A 22,278-nucleotide genomic window follows, 5' to 3' on the forward strand; every position below is an offset into this window, starting at 1 on the left:
TTATACAGGTAAATTGTCAGAATGGTAAAACTTTATCCCCTACACTTGTAAAAAGACCTGTCTGATCTATACAGAATCACAGCAGATTAGGGTTGGAAGAGACCTCAGGAGGTCATTTAGTCCAACCCCCTGCTCAAAGCAGAATCAACCCCAACTAAATCATCCCAGCCAGGGCTTTGTCAAGCCTGACTTTAAAAACCTCTAAGGAAGGAGATTCCACCACCTCCCTAGGTAACCCGTTCCAGTGCTTCTCCATCCTCCTAGTGAAAAGGTTTTTCCTAATATCCAACCTAAACCTCCCCCACTGCAACTTGAGACCATTACTCCTTGTTCCGTAGTAGCTGTAGTGCTGCATTACTCTCTCCTAGCTAGAAGATGAATTTGCTTCAATCAAATTAACACAGGCTTCTCGTCCACCTGCACTTATGCACACAGAACTGAAGAAAACTGACAAAACTGCCTTTTATTTTTTTCTGTGGAGACACTCTGTGAGATAATACACAGAAAAAATATGGAAACCTGGACGTTACAAAGAGTTTAACTACTAATGATTAACTTACAATATACAACCAAGCTGGGTCTAATTTATACCAGTACCGTAAATTTGCTTGACTAAAACTGAGGGCGCGTTTAAAAGGGTGGTATCATTTCCTGCAGGTTCCTTATCATCAAACAAAGAACACATGGAGACAAAACACTGCTGTAGCTAAACAAAGCCAATGAATGCCTTAAAACATGACTTCACTTCCTACCCAGCTGGAAGTGGAAATCCTGTCCAAGCCTCCTATTTTGAGGATTCATATGTAATACGCCAAACAATAGGTTTTTGGCCTCGGCAGCTATTTAAAGTTACATTGGAAGAGCATGCTAGGTTTGGTTTAGTAGGTGACTCAGGAGTCCTCTGCTAATTGTATCCTCAGTCATGACCCTGTCATGGTGACTTGAACTTTTTCTGCAAAAGGATTTAAACAGGAAAAGATACCTAGAATAAAAATCGTTTATTTTGTATGCAATGTATTGGCTCTGCATTAGTGACATTGCCCCTGGGTGGCTGGCACACACAAAGATAAAGGGATCCAACTACAGTAACTCCTCACTTAACGTCCTCTCACTTAACTTTGTTTCGATCTTACGTCCCTGCTCAATTACAGAACATGCTCCATTTAAAGTTGTGCCATGCTTCGCTATAATGTCATTTGACTGCTTGCTTTGTCCACAGCTGGCAGCCTCCCTATCAGCTCCACTACGCCCCCCGATCCCCACATAGGGTGACCAGACAGCAAATGTGAAAAATCAGGACTGGGGTGGGGGGTAATAGGAGCCTATATAAGAAAAAGACCCAAAAATCGGGACTGTTCCTATAAAATCAGGACATCTGGTCACTCTACCCCCACAGCGCCTCCCGCCCACCGGCATACCCCGCGGATCAGCACCTTCCCCCTCCCTCCTGAACACTCCAAGCCAGCTGATTGCTGCAGGCAGGAGGGAGGGGGGAGGAGCGAGGACTCAGCAAGCAGGTTCCCCCCTCCCTCCTCTGCCTCCTGCCCGCAGCAATCAGCTTGCTTGTGGCATTTGGGAGGGAGGGGGAGCCTGCACACCGTGTCCTCGCTCCTCCCCCCTCCCTTCTGAATGTTGAAAGTCAGCTGATTGCCACCCCCAGCAAGAGGCCGGGGGGGGGGGGGAGAAGAGAGGATGCAGCATGCAGAGTAAAGGGGAAGGTGGGGGTAAGAAGAGGTGGGTTGAGCCCCCCACCTCTGGTGCATGCAGAGTAGGGGAAGCTGCCACTGCTGCTGCACAATGTTCTTCTGCTAGCCTACAGCACCTTCAGCCTAATTGTCTGCCTCATTATCTCCAGTGCCTCTGGACTGTGCCTGTCTGGGGTAAGGTGGGGGCACCTCCCAACTATAGTACTGTACTGTACAGCAAAAAAAAAAAAATCCCTGGAATCTAACCCCCTCATTTATATTCATTCTTATGGGGCAATTGGATTCGCTTAACACTGCTTCACTTAAAGTCACATTTTTCAGGAACATAACTACAATGTTAAGTGAGGAGTTACTGTACTGCTAATAGATAAAGGAGTTCTTTTGCTGAAGGAGTTTAGCACTCTGCTTTTGAAATTTAAGGACCCTGTGTGTGATTTAGTGTGTGCGCATGAGATACCCACTGTTTGCAACACATAAATTCATTTCAGGCTGAAATATATAGATATGGCAACAACAATGGAGAGAGGTCACATTCAAAGTTTTAAACCTTCAACACTGAAATCTAGTTCCTAACCAAAATCTTTCCATCTCTTCCATACACACTCAGTGGCTTGTTAATGTAGAGTTGTCATAAAATCTATGGCACTGTATACCTTCCAAACACGCTATCATAGATACTCTATATACAGTATGCACCAGTTTTTTCCTATGACATATGTCATTTAGCTGGCTTCATCTTCTTTTAATAAGTCTGCATAATGCACCAAAGTATACCAGAAAGGCTGCAGTATATAACTGGTTTAGGTTATATCTGTCTCTATTTTAGCTTTGTAGAGGTTTCATTGTTAAGAATATTTTAAAACCAGTCCACATGACATTATTGCCAAGTGATCATTTGTTATATAACTTGTTTACTCTTTTAGTCTTCCAGAACAAAGATTATTAAATAAAGTCGAGAGGGCAGCATTTTCTATTAACAGTAGTTTCCTAGGTGGGAAATATATTCAGTGTTGGAGGAGAAGCAGCATGAACATGCATTTAAAAAAATGCAAAATCAAGTCTATATTTTAAATGAAGATATTCATTTAATAGCAATTTATTTCACTTTAAACAGCAGCTGTCAAGTAGAAAAAAATCCAAAAATTAAAGGAATTACAAAAAAAATTTAGGCAGAACCTCCCCACATGAACATAATTAAGGACAAATATAGTGAACAACATTAAAAAGTCAACATTTTCTGAAAGTTATGGAACCATGCAGTAGTAATGGAAATATGTAGAAATATTAGAAAAGGAAATAATTGGGGTACCCCAAATGCATGGTAACTGTTGGCAAATGGCAACCACCACAGAGACACACAAATGATGCTTAAGAGCCTAATTCTGCTCCCACTGAAATCAGTGCAAAACTTCCATTGACTTCAGCGTTACAGGCGTAGACCCTAATCAATTAGATACTTCACACAGGACAACTTCTGAAAAGGATAAATGATATAGTGAACATGGAGTCAACGGTATGGCATATAATCACCTTCTTTGTTTTAATGACATGGTTCACGGACATGACTTTTCTTACCCTACCAGTATGTTAAGAGTGAAGTTTTGTTTGCCTGGAGCCAACTAGTGTAACAGAACAATTAAGGGTTTGTTCCTACTCTCATTTCAGTCCTAACTTCCTAAACTACAGTTAAAAGGAAGGAGAGAGAAATGAAGCCTTAGACAGATTAATAGGAATGTTAAATCATGTAACCCACTTAAAATGAGTTGCACATAGCAGTTCATGGCCCAGTGGGTAAATCCACACCTCACAAACTTACACAGTGAGCACTAACTGGGACTTAGGAAACTCAGGTTCAATTTCCTGCTCCACCACAAACTTCCTGCGTGACTTTGTGCAAATCACTGACTTAGCCTCTCTGTGAGGCAGTTCGCCATCTGTAAAACAAGGAGACTAGCACTTTCCTATTTCACAGGAGTGTCGTGAGGACAAATGCACTGAAACCTGTGAGGCTCTCATATAGTCTTCATTTCCATAGTATCTAAGAACCTAAGATAAATAAGCATCACCACAAAGTACCGAACAAGATATAAAGCTCCAACTACTCTGCAGCATCAGCATTTACTTCTGGCACAAAGGAAAACATTTCAAATTATGGGTTATAAATATGAGCTCAACCAGGAAAACAAAAAGCCAGCAGTTTGGTGAAATGCTTCATTTTAGAAAGCAAGAGGAAAGCAGTAACACAAAATAAATGCTCAGTTTAACAAAATGGTTTAACTGTATTATACCACCTAATGCGTCCGCAGGTTGGTAAAAATGCTGCTGAAAGCATGTTAAGACATCATGAACTGAACAGTTTTCATGACTCTTTACTTCAGTGGTTCTCAAACTGGGACTGACGCTTGTGTAGGGGAAGCCCCTGGCAGGCTGGTTTGTTTACCTGCTGCATCCACAGGTTCGAACAATCGTGGCTCCTCCTGTCCGCGGTTCACTGCGCCAGGCCAATGGGGGCTGCGGGAGGTGGCGCAGGACAAGAGATTTGCTGGCTGCCGCTTCCCACAGCCCCCATTGGCCTGGAGCAGCAAACTGCGGCCAGTAGGAGTCATGATCGGCCAAACCTACAGACCCAGCAGGTAAACAAACCGGCCTGGTCCACCAAGGGCTTCCCCTACACAAGTGGCGACCTCAGTATGAGAGCCATTGCTTTAGTTCATATGTGACATTGTATTACCATATATCAGCTTGATTGGGGATTTGATTTTAGCAGCAGAAAGTTGATAAAAATAACAGATAGGACAGAGTAACCAATCTCACTTTTATCAAACCCAAAAAACAACAGTATATTAAAAAAATCCAGCAATATATATTTCATTCTTTAATTTTAAAATGATTCTTTATCCTAAATTAGTTACAGCTTCTTAACTCCAGTGAAGCTTCTACTTTAGTTCATAGGAGCATTAGATCCACCCACAATTCTGTTCCACTAATAGGGGAGCTTCAACAAAAATCATCTAATCTTCCAATAAGGGACTACGGCCTAGTCTGCACTGCCACTTACAGTGCTGAAACGTTCTTCGCTCAGAAGTGTGAGAAAAAAAAAAACATGAGCAATGCATGTTTCAGCACTGTAAAGTGGCAGTGTAGATAGTGCTACAGTGCTGGAAGCTGCGCTCCCAGAGCTGGTAGTTATTCCCCTTGCAGAGGTGGTTTATTACAGTGCTGGGAGAGCTCTCTCCCATCGCTGGAGCCACGACTACACAGCCACGTTAAAGCGCTGTCAGCTGTGTAGACAGACCCTTAATCTATATTATGCTCTTCTGAACTCTCCTTTACTGGGACCTGGTAGATGTTCCTGCTTATATGCAGGCAACATAACAAGCCAAGTCCCTTTTATAATACCTGTTGGATCCCCATCTGCTATTAGATTATCATAATGCTTCCTTTTACTCCTGTAGCTTCCGAATAGCAAATAATTGTAGAACAGTCCGGGCACCTAGTATCTAGTTTAGAAAGGAAGGTCAGTAAAAGGCTGTCAGTGGAGAGGTGAAATAGAAAATGGTCAACAAAAGGGCAAAACAAGGTCTGACTGCAATAACACACACACACATATTATATATTATATATATATATATATATATATATATATATATATCTCAAATAATTTCACAGTGGTGTACACATTATTAGTCATTAAAATTTTAACAGTTATAAATAACTGGGAGGCTTCCGAGTTGCGCATTTCAGGAAACATGCTGTGGAAGCTGCAAGGACCGGCAAGAGCATAGCCATAAGAACATAAGAATGACCATCCTGTTGTCAGACCGAAGGTCCATCTAGCCCAGTATCCTGTCTTCCAAAGGTGGCCAATGTCAGGTGCCCCAGAGGGAATGAACAGGTAATAATCAAGTGATCTATTCCTTGTCGCTCATTCCCAGCTTCTGGCAAAGAGAGGCTAGGGACACCATCCCTGCCCATCCTGGCTAACAGCCATTGATGGACCTATCCTTCATGAATTTATCTAGTTCTTTTTTGAACCTTGTTAGAGTCTTGGCCTTCACAAAATCCTCTGGCAAAGAGTTCCACAGATTGACTGTGCGTTGTGTGAACAAATATTTCCTTTTATTTGTTTGAAATCTGTTGCCTATTAATTTCATTTGGTGACCCCTAGTTCTTGTGTTATAAGGAGTAAATAACACTTCCTTACTTACTTTCTCCACACCAGTCATGATTTTATAGACCTCAATCATAACCCCCCTTAGCCATCTCTTTTCCAAGCTGAAATGTCCCAGTCTTCTTAATCCCTCCTCATACAGAAGCCATTCCATACCCCTAACAATTTTTGTTGCCCTTTTTCGAACCTTTTCCAATTCCAATACATCTTTTTTGAGATAGGGTGACCACATCTGCACACAGTATTCAAGATGTGGGCGTACCATGGATTTATATAGAGGCAATATGATATTTTCTGCCTTAATATTTATCCCTTTCTTAATGATTCCCAACATTCTGTTTGTTTTTTTGACTGTCACTACACATTGAATGGATATTTTCAGAGAACTATACACAATGACTCCAAAATCTCTTTCTTGAGTGGTAACAGCTAATTTAGACCCCATCATTTTATATGTAGAGTTGGGATTATGTTTTCCAATGTGCATTACTTTGCATTATCAACATTGAATTTCATCTGCCATTTTTTTGCTCAGTCACCCAGTTATGAAAGATCTTTTTGTAGCTCTTCGCAGTCTGCCTGGGTCTTAAATATCTTGAGTACTTTTGTATTATCTGCAAAGTTTGGCACCTCACTGTTTACCCCTTTTTCCAACCTAAAGGCCTTCAGATTGTAAACTAACGGATAACTATAACTGCACAAGTATGCTATTGACTCCGAGACAGAGTTTAATCTTGGAGCATGGAAACTATGCTGCTTTGGCAATGAGAGGAGGAAGAGGACAGACCCTGTTAAATTTATTCTAGCATATAAAAGGTGTTTGTGTTGAGACTGTGATCTCTCTTACATTATTCTTTGTTATAGCTTTTGTGTTTTAGGCATAGGCACACCCCATCTCTGCCAACTGGATGTGGTTTGTAATTCAATGGGGTAAAAAACATTTTATATATGTGCACACAGATCAAAAGGTAAAATATGGGTTGACCTCTCCTAAGCATCTCAAAATCAAAAAGTTTGCGGAAGTGCAAGTCTTACTAATCTCCTTCGCAGCAGTAAGCAAAGGAAACAGAGCTTGTATAAAAACAATCCTAATCACCACCACCCAACAGAGAGACAAGTGACATTCTGTTAATTATGCAGCACTCCTGGTACAAATCTAGACAGTGATTTTTCCACTTTTGTTCCTCTTCTTGGCTGAGGTGATCATTACTTCAGAACGAAACCCACTCCAGTTCTGGCCCACCCTGCCTGCCCCAATATTAACTAGCAATGGGAATACAAGATGGAACAATTTTATAATCAGATGCTTTTAACAAACTGCTACTTCCAGTATTTAACACTTCGTAGGAACTTTTCAGACCTAACCCACCAACAAATCCAAAAAAAACCCAAAAAACACCTCAAAAGTCTCACTGTAATACATTCCCAAACTGTACCACACATATGAACACGAGTAAGTGTTTAAAGGAGACTGTGGGTTTTCACAGTCCAAACACTAAGCTATTCCTTCTATGAACCCATGACGTGTGAAATGACCCACAGGAAAATGAAGCCTGATCCATTTCTGCTTACAAATTTGTATGATAATTTCACTGGGTTACTGGCTATTTCCACTGTGTCATTAGGGGAGTAGGACTGTCAAGTCCTGAATATTTGCAAGACATCACAGTTGGTGACCTCATTTGATGTACAAATCAGCCCAGTAATAAGGTCTATTCAGAATCTAATATTTCAATTAAAAATAATCCCTCTGTAAATAACAATCTTGCCCTATCATCAACCTCTGGTTATAAATTTAAATCCTTTCTTCAGTTTTGTCATGTACAGAAGTAAAGGCTTGTATTTGAATAGTCAAAAGATTTCTTTTAAAGATTAGTTATCATATGGCCAATAATGAAACTACACAGTAAGAGAGCAGATTACTCAGAGTAAAATGAAATGTAGCAGCCCTTGGACTCTGCCCTTAACAACAAGGCATTCAGACTACGCAATATTTTTATGTATAATAAGAACTGAAAGGGTTAAAGTCATGTGTTCAAAAAATTATTTGCCTAATTCTACCTTATGTTACTCAGTCTAATCAAATGCTCTCCCTTTATGGGAGTTTGTTTTAAACATTTTCTTTGGGTGAGACAGCAGAACCTCCTCTGGTCAGTTCCCCTTTCTGGTTCACATGCACTAGCAGAGCGCTGGTAAGTTTTCAAACCAGAACTGCCAGAAAAAGTTCAGAAACAAAATGCCAATGTTTCTTTTGCATATTAGGTCTGATGGAGTTTAAAAACTTTTCTCTTTAAACCTTCTTCTTCCCTGCCCCACCCCTACACTAAAAAACCCAAACAAGCCAACAACTTCTCAGTCTTGGGCTTATGTTACATAATATCAGGGCAGTCCCAATAATATCTGAATGCCTGGTCACCCTACTGTGTATGCGAGGCAGAGAACCTGCACTCCTAGTTCTATCATGTGGTGATTGGCCAAAAGTCATTCACTTTGTGTAATCATGAAGGACTTGTTAATTACCCCGGCTATGATGTTTCAACAAGGGCTGGTCTCCCACAAACTGCCTCTTGCTCATAGTTAATCCTCCAGTGAGGTTAAATAATACTTGGCTATGAGTCATCATAATCGTTTCCAAGGTAACTGGCTCAATACAAAAGGTAAACACATGATTGCAGATTCACTGTAGAGTCCAGCAGGAGGAGAAGCAGAGCTAAAAGAGATCATTCTCCTAATAGAATCAGCATCTTCAATAAAAACAACAAGGAGCCCTTGTGGCACCTTACAGACTAATACATTTATTTGGGCATAAGCTTTCATGAAGTGGGTTATAGCCCACAAAAGCTTATGCCCAAATAAATTTGTTAATTTCTAAGGTGCCACAAGGACTCCTTGTTGTTTTTGCTGACACAGACTAACACGGCTACCCCTCTGAAACCTATCTTCAATAAGAGAGACTGACCGATGGAACAATACTGGCTAAATAGATTTCTTTCTGGGTATAAGTATGATAAAAAAGACACTCTCTCTACCTTCCCCCAACACCACCCCTCACCAAAGACTGGTCCAACACTGAAGTCCTCCCTTCTGTGACAATATCTGCCAACATGAAATACCTCTAGTTACTTCGGTTTAATATGTGTAACTGCCATCCAGCACTACTGCAGATACAATCATTAAAGTCAAACAGATGCTCAAGTGGTGTCCTTTGTTGCATACAGGGATGTTAGAATAACAAGAATAGAAATGGATTGCTTTTGTAACGAAATCCTGTGAGGTATTCTGGATCCTTTTCAAGCTGAAACCGAACACAATCGTTTCAGTTCCTTTCTGGGCAATTCTGCTATTTGGGTCCCAAGAGAGATGAGGTCCCAGCACCCAATACTGTCAGAGAATCGGTATGCCTTGTACACACAACACAAAAACAGTCTAAGAGTTACCAGTTCTGTATCTCTTCCATGAGAAAATGAATCATAATCTCACTGACTGCACTGGGTTCCAGTAATCAATAATCATACTAGATTGCTCTTTCCAAGTAATTTAATTACCCTGAAAGTGCAAACAGAGACTGTGCGGAGTGAATAATATGGCCAACTTTGCTTTAATCACCACATCTACCAGGAGGAAACAAACAGACACAGCAACATACAGAACCACGCTGTCATTGGCAAATTCCATTGAACATGCGTCTCTCCTATAATATTACCTGCCACATAGATAAAGAGCAGGAAATAGACTAAATTACATAAGCTATACTGTTGTATATAGTTGAAAATAATAGACTTTTTCTTCACACTCATATCAATGCACCCACGAAAAAGAAATAGTGGATGCTTAACATCCACCACCAGCCAGCTCCTCTCCATCCCACCCCCAGTACCTCCTGCTCACTGGCAGCCCTGCTGATCAGGTCCTCCGCCTCCCTCTCAGTGGCTCCTGTCTGCCACGATCAGCTGTTCCGCGGCATGCAGGAGGTGCGGGGGGGGAGGGGGAAGTGCAGGGGGCACACTCGGGGCAGGAGCAGAAAGAGGCAGAGTGAGGGTGGGGCCCTGAGGAAGGGGTGGAATGGGAGCGTGGCTGGGGTGGAGCAGGGGTTGAACACCCCCCACGGAAGGAGGAAGTCTGTACCTGTGGCTACATTAATGAGCCTCTGTTCAACTCAACCCTAGCAACCTAAATGCAGCCAGTTCTTTACTGTGCTGCAAATCCACTTGAACAAATGGCATTTCTAGACATTTGTAATTTGTAAAGGTAACTGTGTCCTCTTCTGTCTGGCCTTTTCTCAAAGTCTTTTAAGATGTCTAAGCAAAACTTTGTTTTCTCCTTTGTACAGCGTAACAGTTACGCATTAACTAACTATGCTACCATACTGATGTGATTCCACTATAAACCTCTGTTTACCTCTGGATCATTTTTTAAAAACTCATCCAGTCAAAGACTGGTTTAAAATGATCATTCCAGATACATATTTTTTTTTACTCTAAAATTTTGTGCAAGTAGGGGAAAATAATATTCTCAGCATTACATAGGGTTTAAATAAACTTTGATGCATCCGTTTTCACAAATATTTTTAGGCTGTGTTTTGCAAAGAAAACTTACCAGGAGCAATGGTCTCCAATGTCCCATGATTAATTTTTCTAGTGCTTGTGCAGTGTTGGACAGCGGAGCCAGTAAACACCAAGTAAAACACTACATCATCTTCAAGTTCAGTTTCTTCAGTCAGCCGTACTGTAATAACACAGTCACCCTAAGAAAAAGGCAAAAAAGCCAGAGGTCAAGTTCACATTCTCACTAATTTTATTATATAAAAGACCCTCTCGGTCTCCAAGGCTCCTGGCTTCTTCTCTCTGTCCTTTTCCACATCACTCTAAGAGTCCTGCTCCCATCTTCAGATATACAGGCCGATTTCAGCATGCATTTTGACCAGATCGTCAAGCACAGCAGTCAGCTTCAAAAAGATATGCAGACGCACAGCTATTAGATCCTGACAGAAAACAGTTTTGTCATCTCATGAAAATTTTCAAGATTTCAAAAAGATTTCCCACATTGCACCGGGATGAAACGAAGACTTTTACATAATTTTGCCCCTCACCCCGCCTCCAAAAAAGAGAGCAAGAGAGAGCCCTCATCCTAAAACAGCCAACACAGCTTAGCCTGTAGGGCACTCACCTGGAACATGGGAGGACCAGTTTCAAGTTTCTGCTCTCAGTCAGGCAGAGCAGATTCTTGAACCTGGACCTCCCACATCACAGGTGAATGCCCTACCCACAGGCTCCTCTCTCTCACCAGAAATCCCATACCGGACCTGAGAATCCTGCTTGATTCAAGTTTTTTCCAAAACTGGTAGGGTTTCACGAAAAGTTTCGGTTTCGACAATGTGTTATTTTCTGATGAAAAACTGTTTATGTAAAAAAATTCCCAAACTCTGCTCAAACGGCTATGGTAAGAGACAACATCTGGAAATGTCGGCACAAGATCAAAATCAGCACTGTGATATTACGAAGGTACTGTAGCAATTGGTGTTTGACACACACAAGGAAGCATGAAGGACAACCCAAAATTGCTCAAGTATCCAAAGTATCCCAGCCTAAATTCTCTTTGATCTCTCTTTGTGCCAAGATAACTACCTACGGATACCTGCAAGGTAACTAACTCAAGCACTGGCCACTCCTCTCCTCCTCAACACACAAACACAGAAACCTAGGGAAGCATCAAATTCAATAGGATTTTCTCTTGCTACAAAGAGAGGGGGACGGAAATATGATCGTAAGGAACCAGTAAGGACAGTGCTGTTGCAAAATTATACTCAACAGACCTACTCTTCCTGGAACAACTCCAGACAGGAGAATAGGCTTTTTATATTTTCAGGACTCAAATCTGACTCCCTTTGCAACCCAATAGCTATGTACTGGCACGTATCAATATTGCCTAGAAGTAAGATTTACTGTCATGCCTTCATGATCATGTGCAATTACACTTTTACCAAACTATAACAATTTGGAAACATCCACTGCCTTGTTGCAAGGTATGCATTACCTCCTCGTTTGCCATATTTTCTAGCAGATCATGCTTTGATGAGGTTGCAAAATCTTATTTAGATCAAATACACTAGTCCATGAAACCAGAATACACCCTGAATAAGTGGCAGATATTCTCCTCTATCTCTTGCTGCCTCAGGTCACACTCCTATGCTTAGTCTGCACAACCTAGATTTTTAGAACTACTGTTTGCAAAAAAGTATACATAAATGAGACATGCAGTATAATTGTAGCCGAGTTGGTCCCAGGATATTAGACAATGTGCGGGATGTAACAAAATCTTTTCTTGGACCTACTTCTGTTGGTGAGACAGGCTGTCGAGCCCTTATCTCTGCATAAATGATATGCAGTTATCATAAGTAACTCTGCATGTAACTGAGGTAACTGTATGCACAAATTATACACGTTCTTTTGTACATACAATTCTAAAAATCTGGTTTCAAGGTGTATAAATACCCATGAAAGATTAAAAATCCACTCTCCTGCAGCCTCGAAGATATATTCATTGCAAGGGAAGCAAAGTACATACAGAAATAACAAGGGTAAAGGTGTTTTGTATGACTTTGCTACCCTTCATAATTTGCCTACAATTAATTGCTTAAGACACACATCACTGGGAACAGTATGCTAAAATGTCTGGTCCTTTTCTAGCCCCTAATCTACTAAGATCAAAACCAGTTTGATGCCTCAGATTTTAAAATTTAAGTCGTATTAACTAGCCCTGTGTCACCACTCCACTTAGCATACATTAATGTTGCAAGTTTGGAAAAGGCTCCATGCAGATTATGCAAAATCTAATTTGAATATTCAAACAAGCACTGTCTCATTATATAACCTTGACTCTAAAATCCTTCAATTCATTGCTCCTCCTCCTCCCTCTCAAATCAATACTTTCTCCCAAACAAATCCACCAGTTTCCCATTCAGTTTCCGCTCCATCCTCCTTTCTGCTCACTCACCCTCCCACTCTGGGTTCCCCACCCTCACCCCTTCTTCTACCTCTGGATCCCCACAGCTCCTCCACACTCTGCTTCGCATTTTGGCTCCCTCACTTGAATTGTCCCTCCATCACCCTGGCCTGGCTCCCCCAAACTCATCTCTGGTTCCTCATGTCCCTCTTTGGATTTGCCTCATTCCTCTCACCAAGAAAGTAGTCCCCCAACATACCCTTCGACACAGCACAACACCATACATCACTCCACCCAGTGTTACTCTTGCCTTTTCTCTGTGTTTGCAGCTGGTTGGGTGATGCTGTGTGTGGAGTTTCTATGGTTATAGACCACCCGTGGCCTCCCTAGAGGACTCTAACCACAGAGAATCTGCCTTAGAGAAGACTAACTGAACAGAACCCACCTCAAGTACCTCTCCCTCCAGTCTTCCAGTTCAACCCCATTCACTTCCCATGGGACTCTACAGGAAAGGTACAACACAGAAAGAAAAAAGAGAAAATGAAAGAGAAAGAAAAAAGAGAAAATGAAAGAATGAGAGAAACAAAAGGGAAACGAGCAAAACAAAAGAAAAAAGAGAAACCAGCGAAACAAAAGGAAAGAGAAACGAAAAGGGGGGGGGAGGGAAAAAAGAAAATAGAATATCACAATTTCATGACTCCAGGAGCTGGGGCTTTAAGAAAAACATCAAATATCATGAGAGCTGACACTACTGCCAACTATTCATATGCCAGATGTGGACCATATGGTAGTAAATCTAAGCAGGTTTTGGATGATAAAACCACAAGGGTGACATAACTATGTGTGGTAATGTGGCTTCAGTAGATAGATAGGCTCCTGCGGGCTTGTCAACATACAAAGTTGCCCCAGTGTCGTTACACTAGTGGCAAACCCTGAGGGAACACATTGATATAATCTTAAAACTAGTTTTTATCAATTTAGCTTTCCCCTGTTTTACAGGAACAAGCTAACCAGATACCAACCAGATTTAAATCCATTTAAGAGTGGCCACACACAAAGATATATCAATTTAAATAAATCAGTATAAAATTACACCATTAGTTAAACAAGTGCAACTGTGTGTACAGATCACGCAGAGAGTTAAACCTATCACTAATGCTCGTATCATGGCTCACAGGTTAGTCCATCATCACTGCTCATAAAAGTAATCTTTACAATTAAATTAGCATATTATTCACTTTTTATTGTTGTTGCAATTCATCTTGACAAAGATTATTGAACCAGTGGCAGAAAGGTACTAGAAGAAGTGCTTCTGCAGTCTATCAAGAGATAATACCAGAGCAGAGTTCTAGAGCAGGGATCGGCAACCTTTGGCACGTGGCATGCCAGGGTAACCCCCTGGCGGGTCGGGTCAGTTTGTTTACCTGCCGCCTCTGCCGGTTCGGCCGATCATGGCTCCCACTAGCTGCAGTTTGCCGCTCCAGGCCAATGGGGGTTGTGAGAAGCGGCGTGGGCCGAGTGAGCTGCGATCAACCAAACCTGCAGAGGCAGCAGGTAAACAAACCAGGGGCTTACCCTGGTGGGCCACGTGCCAAAGGTTGCCGATCCCTGTTCTAGAGGTTGTAAAGGAATAATATACAGAAGAGGCAGAAATATAATATATATGTTTTCAATGATACAAAAAAAAGATGGAAAAAAGTCTCAGATTTGAAATTCAAACATTACTAATTCACATGTAGAACTAAAAGATTCCATTCCAACAAATATGTCTGGTTTTGAAGCAACTATTCAAACCCCACACTTTTTAACCTACAAATCTCTCCCTTTGTTTTGATTTTTGTTTCTTCATCCTTGCTCAAACTGTTCCCACCATGGCATCCACATGCAAATATTTAAATGGATCTAAAGTCCCACTAAAGTTTAAGACAACCCCATCAACAGAGCTGATTGTTTAAACAAATATCAGCTAAGGCTAATATTTTTAATCCCAGAACCTGTAAATACGGCTCATCACTTTCCTTTGGAACAAAAGTCATCAGCACAGAGTACATGAAAAGAACCATGTATTGATCTTATATGCAAAAATCTATTTATTCAGCAGTTCCCACTGCAGCGCTGCTCTTTTATAGGGATGCACTAAGTCAGGTGTCAGCACCCTTTCAGAAGTGGTGTGCCGAGCCTTCATTTATTCACTCTAATTTAAGGTTTCATGTGCCAGTAATACATTTTAACATTTTTAGAAGGTCTCTTTCTATAAGTCTATAATATATAACTAAACTATTGTTGTATGTAAAGTAAATAAGATTTTTAAAATGTTTAAGAAGCTTCATTTAAAAGTAAATTAAGATGCAGAGCCCGACTGTGGCAGACCAGGCAGTGTGAGTGCCACTGAAAAATCAGTTTGTGTCCGTTTGGCGCCAGGCCATAGGTTGCCTACCCCTGCACAAAGTATGATCTAAGATGACAGGCTAAAAAAAATTGGAGGGGAAGAGATAGCTAGGTTGAGCATTGGCCTGCTAAACCAGGGTTGTGAGTTCAATCTTTGAGGGGGCCATAGGGAATGGGGTAAAAATCTGTCGGGGATTGGCCCTCTTTGAGCGGGGTTGGACTAGATGATCTCCTGAGGTCCTTCCAACCCTGATATTCTATGGTTTATAAACATGAACTAAACAAAGCCATCAGGGTAATAATTTATTTTAACAAGCTGAAGAGATACAGGTTAACTCACAAATATTACAGCAAAACTACAGATACAAGCACTCGTTGTTGTAGAAATGGAGCAGGATAAAGGCTAACACAGAACAAGTTGCAGATGTGGACAAATACTAGAACCCCTCAGACCCTTAATAGATTCGTGTAGGACAACAACTAGGCAGTTGTTAGATCTAGTACTAACTCATTTACATCTTCTAAAACTCTAGTCAGGCAGCAATTGTACTTCAGAATGTGCTAAACTGGTTCAGTTAACGTTAGAGCAGTGTTTCCAATTGGGACGCTGGTTGGGTAGGGAAAGCCTGGCTGGGTGGCATTTGTTACCTGCCATGTCCGCAGGTCCAGCCGATCGTGGCTTCCACTGGCTGCAGTTCGCTGCTCCAGGCCAATGGGAGCTGCTGGAAGAGGCGCGGGCCGAGGGACATACTGACCACCACTTCCAGCAGCTCCCATTGGCCTGGAGCAGCGAACCGCAGCCAGTGGAAGCCGCGATCGGCTGGACCTGCGGACATGGCAGGTAAGCAAACAGGCCCAGCCCACCAGGGGCTTTTCCTACACAAGCGGCGTCCCAAGTTTGGGAAACACTGACCTAGACAGAAGCCTAGGTTATGACAAAATCAGCTAGCATGATTGTAAAGGTCTACACTGGACTGCAGTGTAGACTACGGGGGCTGTGAACTGTAGAGCGCACCAAAATGTTGCACTCCCCAGTGGATGATGCTGACACAAACTAAACATTACCTAGTTTGTGATACTAATATCCTGTTTGAAAGAGGACTACGTTAACGCAAACTAAGTACCTTTTAGTTCGCACCAACAGCGTCTACATTGGGCAACTAGAGCATAACACTTTGGTCACACCCCCGCAGTCCACATTCTGCCACAGTATAGACGAGCCCTTAAACTGTGTCTACACAGGTGCTTCTGCGATGCTAAGCTAACTTACTGAACGAACACAACTGAAAAGTGCTCCATTTTCTGCTACATAGACAGGGCCTACAAGCCTTGTCTAGACTAGAAAAAAAGGTGAGTTTTTTTAATTGAGTTACCTCAATCAAGTTTGCTTAACTTGACTGTAAACCACACTTTATCAGTCTACCCTGGAGCTCTATTTCAAACTAAGGTTAGTAAACTGTGTCTACACTGGTGTTCAGAGGGGTTCGCAATCAAATTAAGTTAACTAATTCTGTTCAGAGTACCTTTTTACCTAGACAAAGCCTAAGAATAAACATCTCCTGCCACCTCAGTTAGCAACCTGGGAGCTGCAGCTCAGGTGTCAGTTTCACGTGACATCACCATCCAGATCTCTCCAATCCCTGCCAAAGTCCTTTAATAAAAAGTGGGAAGTCAATACCCAATTTCCTAATATTAAAAACAAGCAGAGATTTTTTTTTTAACTTAAACTTTGACATTATCTTTGTGGGTCATTAGCAAGATGGAAAGGGTGCCATTCATTCATTTATTTATCATGCGTTGCAGTTCACCTTTGTGTGCGCCTTCTGAACTGCCATCTGCTGTTGTGTACGACATAATTAACTGTCTTTAATCTACTCTGAGACCCCTGGATGAAGGAGATATACAAGTTCTAATGATCATGATTAAGAAAGTGGGTGGCCTTTAATATCTCTCATTAAAATCAGTAACAGACAGCAAAACTCTGTCATCTTCATAATAAAAAAATCCACATCCAAAAGTTACTTCAAAAAAATACAAACTCTTTTTGAAAATATGAATTAACAGTTTACAGTACAAGGTTCTCTCTTTCCAACAACGTCAGAGTTAAATCAAACCAGTTACAAATGTGGCTAAATTACTTAAACCCACACAGAAGAGTTTCCAACAGCACTATTGCACTCTGCCTGCAAAAACATTTTAAACTGAAGCATGTTTACCTTTATTCATTGAATATTACCCAAATAATGTCATCTGTTCAATATCACTGCCACACAAGGTGGCTATTATAACCCCTTTCATCCTCAATGGCTACAAATGGAAAGCCAGGCTGCCAATACCCCTTTGGTGAAAGTACAGATAGATCAAAGCAATTCTCCAGCACATGCCAACAAATAAGAATAATTTAATTTCAAACCTAGTTTGGATTGACTAATATTTACTTAGCTTAAAGCCCATTGGAAATGAAAACATTCCATTTTATGTCCATTCACACAAAAGGTCACCATTTCTTTCAACTCGCAAATTTCGATTCAAGATATATGAAATAAACATTTCAGAAATGTGACCTGTATGAATTAAGCCTATTATTGAAAAGTACATTCAGTATCTCCAGCTGGGGAGGGAATTTTGTTTAGTGGTCACAGCACATGACTAAAAATAAGTGACTTGGCCACAGATTCACTGAGGGCTGATCTACACACAATTTTTGTACCACTATGTCAATTTAGAAACTGATTTTAACTGAAGTGGTGCAAGGTCTAGTGCTGACACCGTTACACCAATATAATGGTGGCTATATCGATATAAGTGCCCTTACATCAATACAATTGTGTCAACACTAGAGCACTGTACCACTTTGTATCAATTTCTAAACCATTACAGTAATGAGAGTACAAAAACTGTGTGTAGATGAGCCCTAAGTGATCATGGCTAAACCACTTCCTCTCTGTGTTTCACTTTCTCCATCTGTAAAAGGGGAATGACCTGCCCTTGTAGGGCTTTTATATGAGCTTACTTCATCAGCGTTTGTAAATTTCTATGATGTTATTAGACAAGAGTGACTATACAAGAGCCAAATATTACTAATTTATATTATTATTTCTTAAAAATGTATCTGAAGTCTAAAAAGAGGCTACCTTAATCTGTTAAATGTTTGCATAGTTTAATTATATAGCAAAAGCTCGAATTTCCAATTGAGTTATTGACCATCTTTGTCTGTCTGCTTCTGTAAGTGGTGGGGAACCATCAATCTTGTCGGACCCTATACAGCAAATGATACTGAATCATAAGGATTCCCCTGTAACATGCACCATTTGGGATCACATGAGGACTTAATGAGAAATGGCGGAAGCAAGACCCACACTAATGCATTCATCCCCAAAGCAAAATTATATTGTTTTACAGGTTTCTTATACACTTGTGTTTGTCCAGATTAGGGCCAGAAAAAGCTGTATTTTTTAAAATGTGCTAGTTAACGTATTTTAAAATTCCACTATAAACAGTTTAAGTTGTATTTTAATGTGAACCATATTCACCTTAAGCACTTAGCACATTTTAAAATAATACCACTTATCCTTATACCATTTATCCTATTGCGGTGTTTTAAAGTATGTTAGCAAACATATCAAAAACTCATCTTTTTTCGCCTAACCCAGACAAAGCTTAGGCCTATTTAAATAAATGTAAACTCCAGTATGATGTGTTAGAAGTTTTATTAAAAGCAGAATGGTAAATGGACAGAATATATCAGCACTTGGAAATCCTGCATTCGTTTCTCATGCAAGCATGAGATTGCTGATGTTAATCAGCACAATCTCTGGTTACATTTTTCATCATGGTAGCACCTACTACAGTACACTGATGCTGCGCACAAAAGCATACATTAGTTGACTAGGAAAAATTTACTACGTGGATGCAAAATATAGGTCTGACACCTTTCAGCACTTCTCTTTCCAAACAACCTTTGCCAAGAAGAGTTCTGCTGTTTTACTGAAGAGTTTGGCTTGGAGTGTTAGATTAGGCAAGTGAGAATAATGTGCCCTTTTAACAGGTTTAATTCTGTTTCCATTCATAACAGAACTGACTTGTTCTTGGGTCAACTTCCTTTTACATTATGCCTTTTGGTGTCATAGCGATTTATATTTTCAAACTGGTAACTTCTTTATTAATGGAAACCTGTTCACACAGCTTCAATGTGGTTGTTCTTTTACGGGCACAGAAAACTGAAATCCTTTGATTGTTTTCTTCCTTGAACTGATTCAGCCTCACCTGCATTTTTTTTTTTTAAATGAAGTAGACGTGTTGTCATCTAACTTCCAAGCCAGGAGCGTTATCTACTGCTATGGGCACACAAAGAGAAGTCAGATTTCACTCCAGAGTCACTGTGAGTATGTCTACACTATGAGTCATTGTGCAGCAGTTGCAGTGTAGACATATCCTGTATGACTCTGGGCAATAGCAATGAGATTATATACACCACATGAGCACAGGCAGGAAAGGAGTCTTCCCTGCTTACTGGCAACTAGGCTGACCACACCCCAGCAAAGCCGCCAGAACTGCCAGTCATGGAGGAAAGCACCCACAGCTGGGACCAATAAGAAAAACAAGCAATGAGGAGGCAGAAAGACCTAGGCGAGCAGAGGGCTAACAGTCCCATACCACGCTGCCTCTAACAAACTGACAGGGAGACAAAAGAAGAGGGCAAATACTGGAGTTTAAGGGCTGATGGACTCATTGTAGGCGAAGTTGATGGGACTGGGCTGATTTGAGATGAATACAAATATAGAGAGACTAGTCTGGAGAAAGCTGGGACCTGGAGAGGGGCTGCCCCAAGAACAGTTCTCAGCAAATCATTTCAATTCTTTGTGCCTCAAGTTTTCTCATCTGTAAGTAGGGTTGCCAACTGAAGCTATCCTGGGAGATTTCCCCTCCCCCCCTCCCATGACATTTTCTTAAAATATCCTATTAAAATCTCCCGGGTTGCTTTCAATAGGCACCGGGAGATTTTGGGAGAATTGGCAACCCTATCTGTAAAATGGAAATAATCATTAGTGGTGGATGAAAATTCTCCATAGAAAGTGTTTAGTAGAGAGAATAAATGGCAGCTCAAAACCAAGGGGAAGGTGAGTCTCCCACAATCCCATTAAGATTTCAAATCATCGTGACATTCATTAGTGACTCACTCTCTAATCGAGGGGTTGGCAACCTCTAGCACATGGCTCGCCAGGGTAATCACCCTGGCGGGCTGGGAAGATTTGTTTACCTGCCACGTCCCCAGGTCCGGCCCGTCAGGCCAATGGGAGCTGCTGGAAGCAGAAGCCAGTACGTCCCTCGGCCTGCACCACTTTCCGCAACTCCCATTGGCTTGGAGCAGTGAACCGCGGCCAGTGGGAGCCGCGATCAGCCAAACCTGCCTGCTGTGTGCATTTGAACCCCGCCTCCTCCTCGGCACGCATCCCACACTGCCTCCAAGGGCCTCGCACCAGCACTTGGGAGCGTGCATGTATGCACCAGCAGTCGCCCATTTATTTTAAGGGGGGGGAGCGACAACAGAGAGGAAAACCCACCCCAGCCAATTGAGCCTGGGCAGCTGCTGACCCCCAGCCCAGCCCCAGGGCTGGAGTGTACCAATGGCTCTCAGCACCCAGGGCTGACTGACAGCCCTGGAGCAGGAGCCCTCTGCTCTCAGGGTGCCCCTAAGAAGGGCTAGGCAGGGCAGCTCGCAGAGCCAGGCAGGGAGTCCCCCACAGCCGGCTCCGTGGATGCAGCGGAAGGGCTAGAACTGCCAGCTCTGAAATGAGACGCGTCTCTGTGTTAGATGGGGGAGGCCGGGGCAGGTGGAATAGCTGCACCCTCCTCTGCAGCAGAGTGTGTGCAGACCAGCCCTCCAAGCTCATGGCAGAGCAAGTGAAAGGAAGCACCTAGCCAGGACAGGGGCAGGGCTGCAGAGGCTGCTGCTGGAGCACCGCACATGCTGATTCCGCCCAGGGCTGAGCCCTGCTAAGCTGCTGCCCAGGTCACTTACCTACACTGACATGCAGCAGCTGCACCTGGGGGCGTGCACCTAATTGATGTACGATTGGGACGCCATTTGTCCTGATATTCAGGTAAAATTTAAAACTTGGTAGTGAAATAGAAAATTAGTCAGTTGGGGATGTCACATTTGTTAAACTCGATTGCACTCTTATCTGCTGGTGATTTTGGTTTTTCAGGTGTAACAATTTACAGTAGGGATATGTAGTTTACAGTTCTGAACCACCGTGCATACCGTAGCACAAACTACAGTAGGCACTTAGTAACATGTAAGCAGCACAGAGACTGCACGGTTCTTTTCAATTGCTAGCTCTCTAGTTAACGGTCTTCAGCCGAAAACCCTGCCCGAAATGGCAACAGTAAGTGAGGAGCCAACTACCAAAAAAACAAAAAAGACAGAGCAGATACAGAACAGAATGGGAAAACACTTACACCTGGATTTGGAAATCCCACGAGTGTGATTCAAAAGCCTTTTGTAAAGCATACAGGAAAGAATTTAGCATCTGCCATGGCGGCGAGTCCAATGTTAAGCATCACGCTGATTCAAAAAATCATGAACAAAACACAGAGACTCACAAGAGCAAATACTCTGGTCTCAAAATTTTTTCAGCAGGTCAAATGAATCCTTCGATAACAAGATTATCGCTGCTGAGCTAACAAGTTTACCACACAGTCGTCCATCAACACTCTTATCGCTCGTGTGACAGTGAACTTAAACTGGTGCCCACCTTGTATCCAGATTCAATGATTGCGAAGCATGCCAGCTGTGGCAGAACTAAAGCAGAGGCATTGATCAAAAACGTGCTCTCGCTGCCCTTGACAAGATTTTCAAAAGATCCAAACGGTCCCTATTTCTCAGTTGCCACAGATGCATCTAACAAGGGCAACGTGAAAACTTTCCCCTTATCCCTGAGATATTGGACACCCGAACATGGGGTTCAAGATAAACTGTTCGATTTCTATGAGCAAAGCAAAGAGACTGCAGAGGCAATAAGCCACACATTACTTGAAAAACTTGCAACACAAACTAGACCCGAACAA

General features: G+C 41.9%; 1 protein-coding gene across 7 annotated transcripts in view; it reads right to left on the reverse strand.

Moving 5' to 3' along the window:
- AKAP13 (A-kinase anchoring protein 13) overlaps positions 1 to 22,278 on the reverse strand; it is a 344,553-nt gene that overhangs the window by 211,456 nt on the left and 110,819 nt on the right. For all 7 annotated transcript variants that reach the window (XM_075069695.1, XM_075069692.1, XM_075069694.1 and 4 more), the window contains one exon: positions 10,474 to 10,621. In XM_075069695.1, coding sequence (XP_074925796.1) covers positions 10,474 to 10,621 — 148 coding nt within the window. The remainder of the gene's footprint in view (positions 1 to 10,473; positions 10,622 to 22,278) is intronic.

This window comes from Chelonoidis abingdonii, chromosome 9 (genome assembly GCF_003597395.2).
Source record: "Chelonoidis abingdonii isolate Lonesome George chromosome 9, CheloAbing_2.0, whole genome shotgun sequence".
In the NCBI taxonomy this organism is placed as follows: Eukaryota; Metazoa; Chordata; order Testudines; family Testudinidae; genus Chelonoidis; species Chelonoidis abingdonii.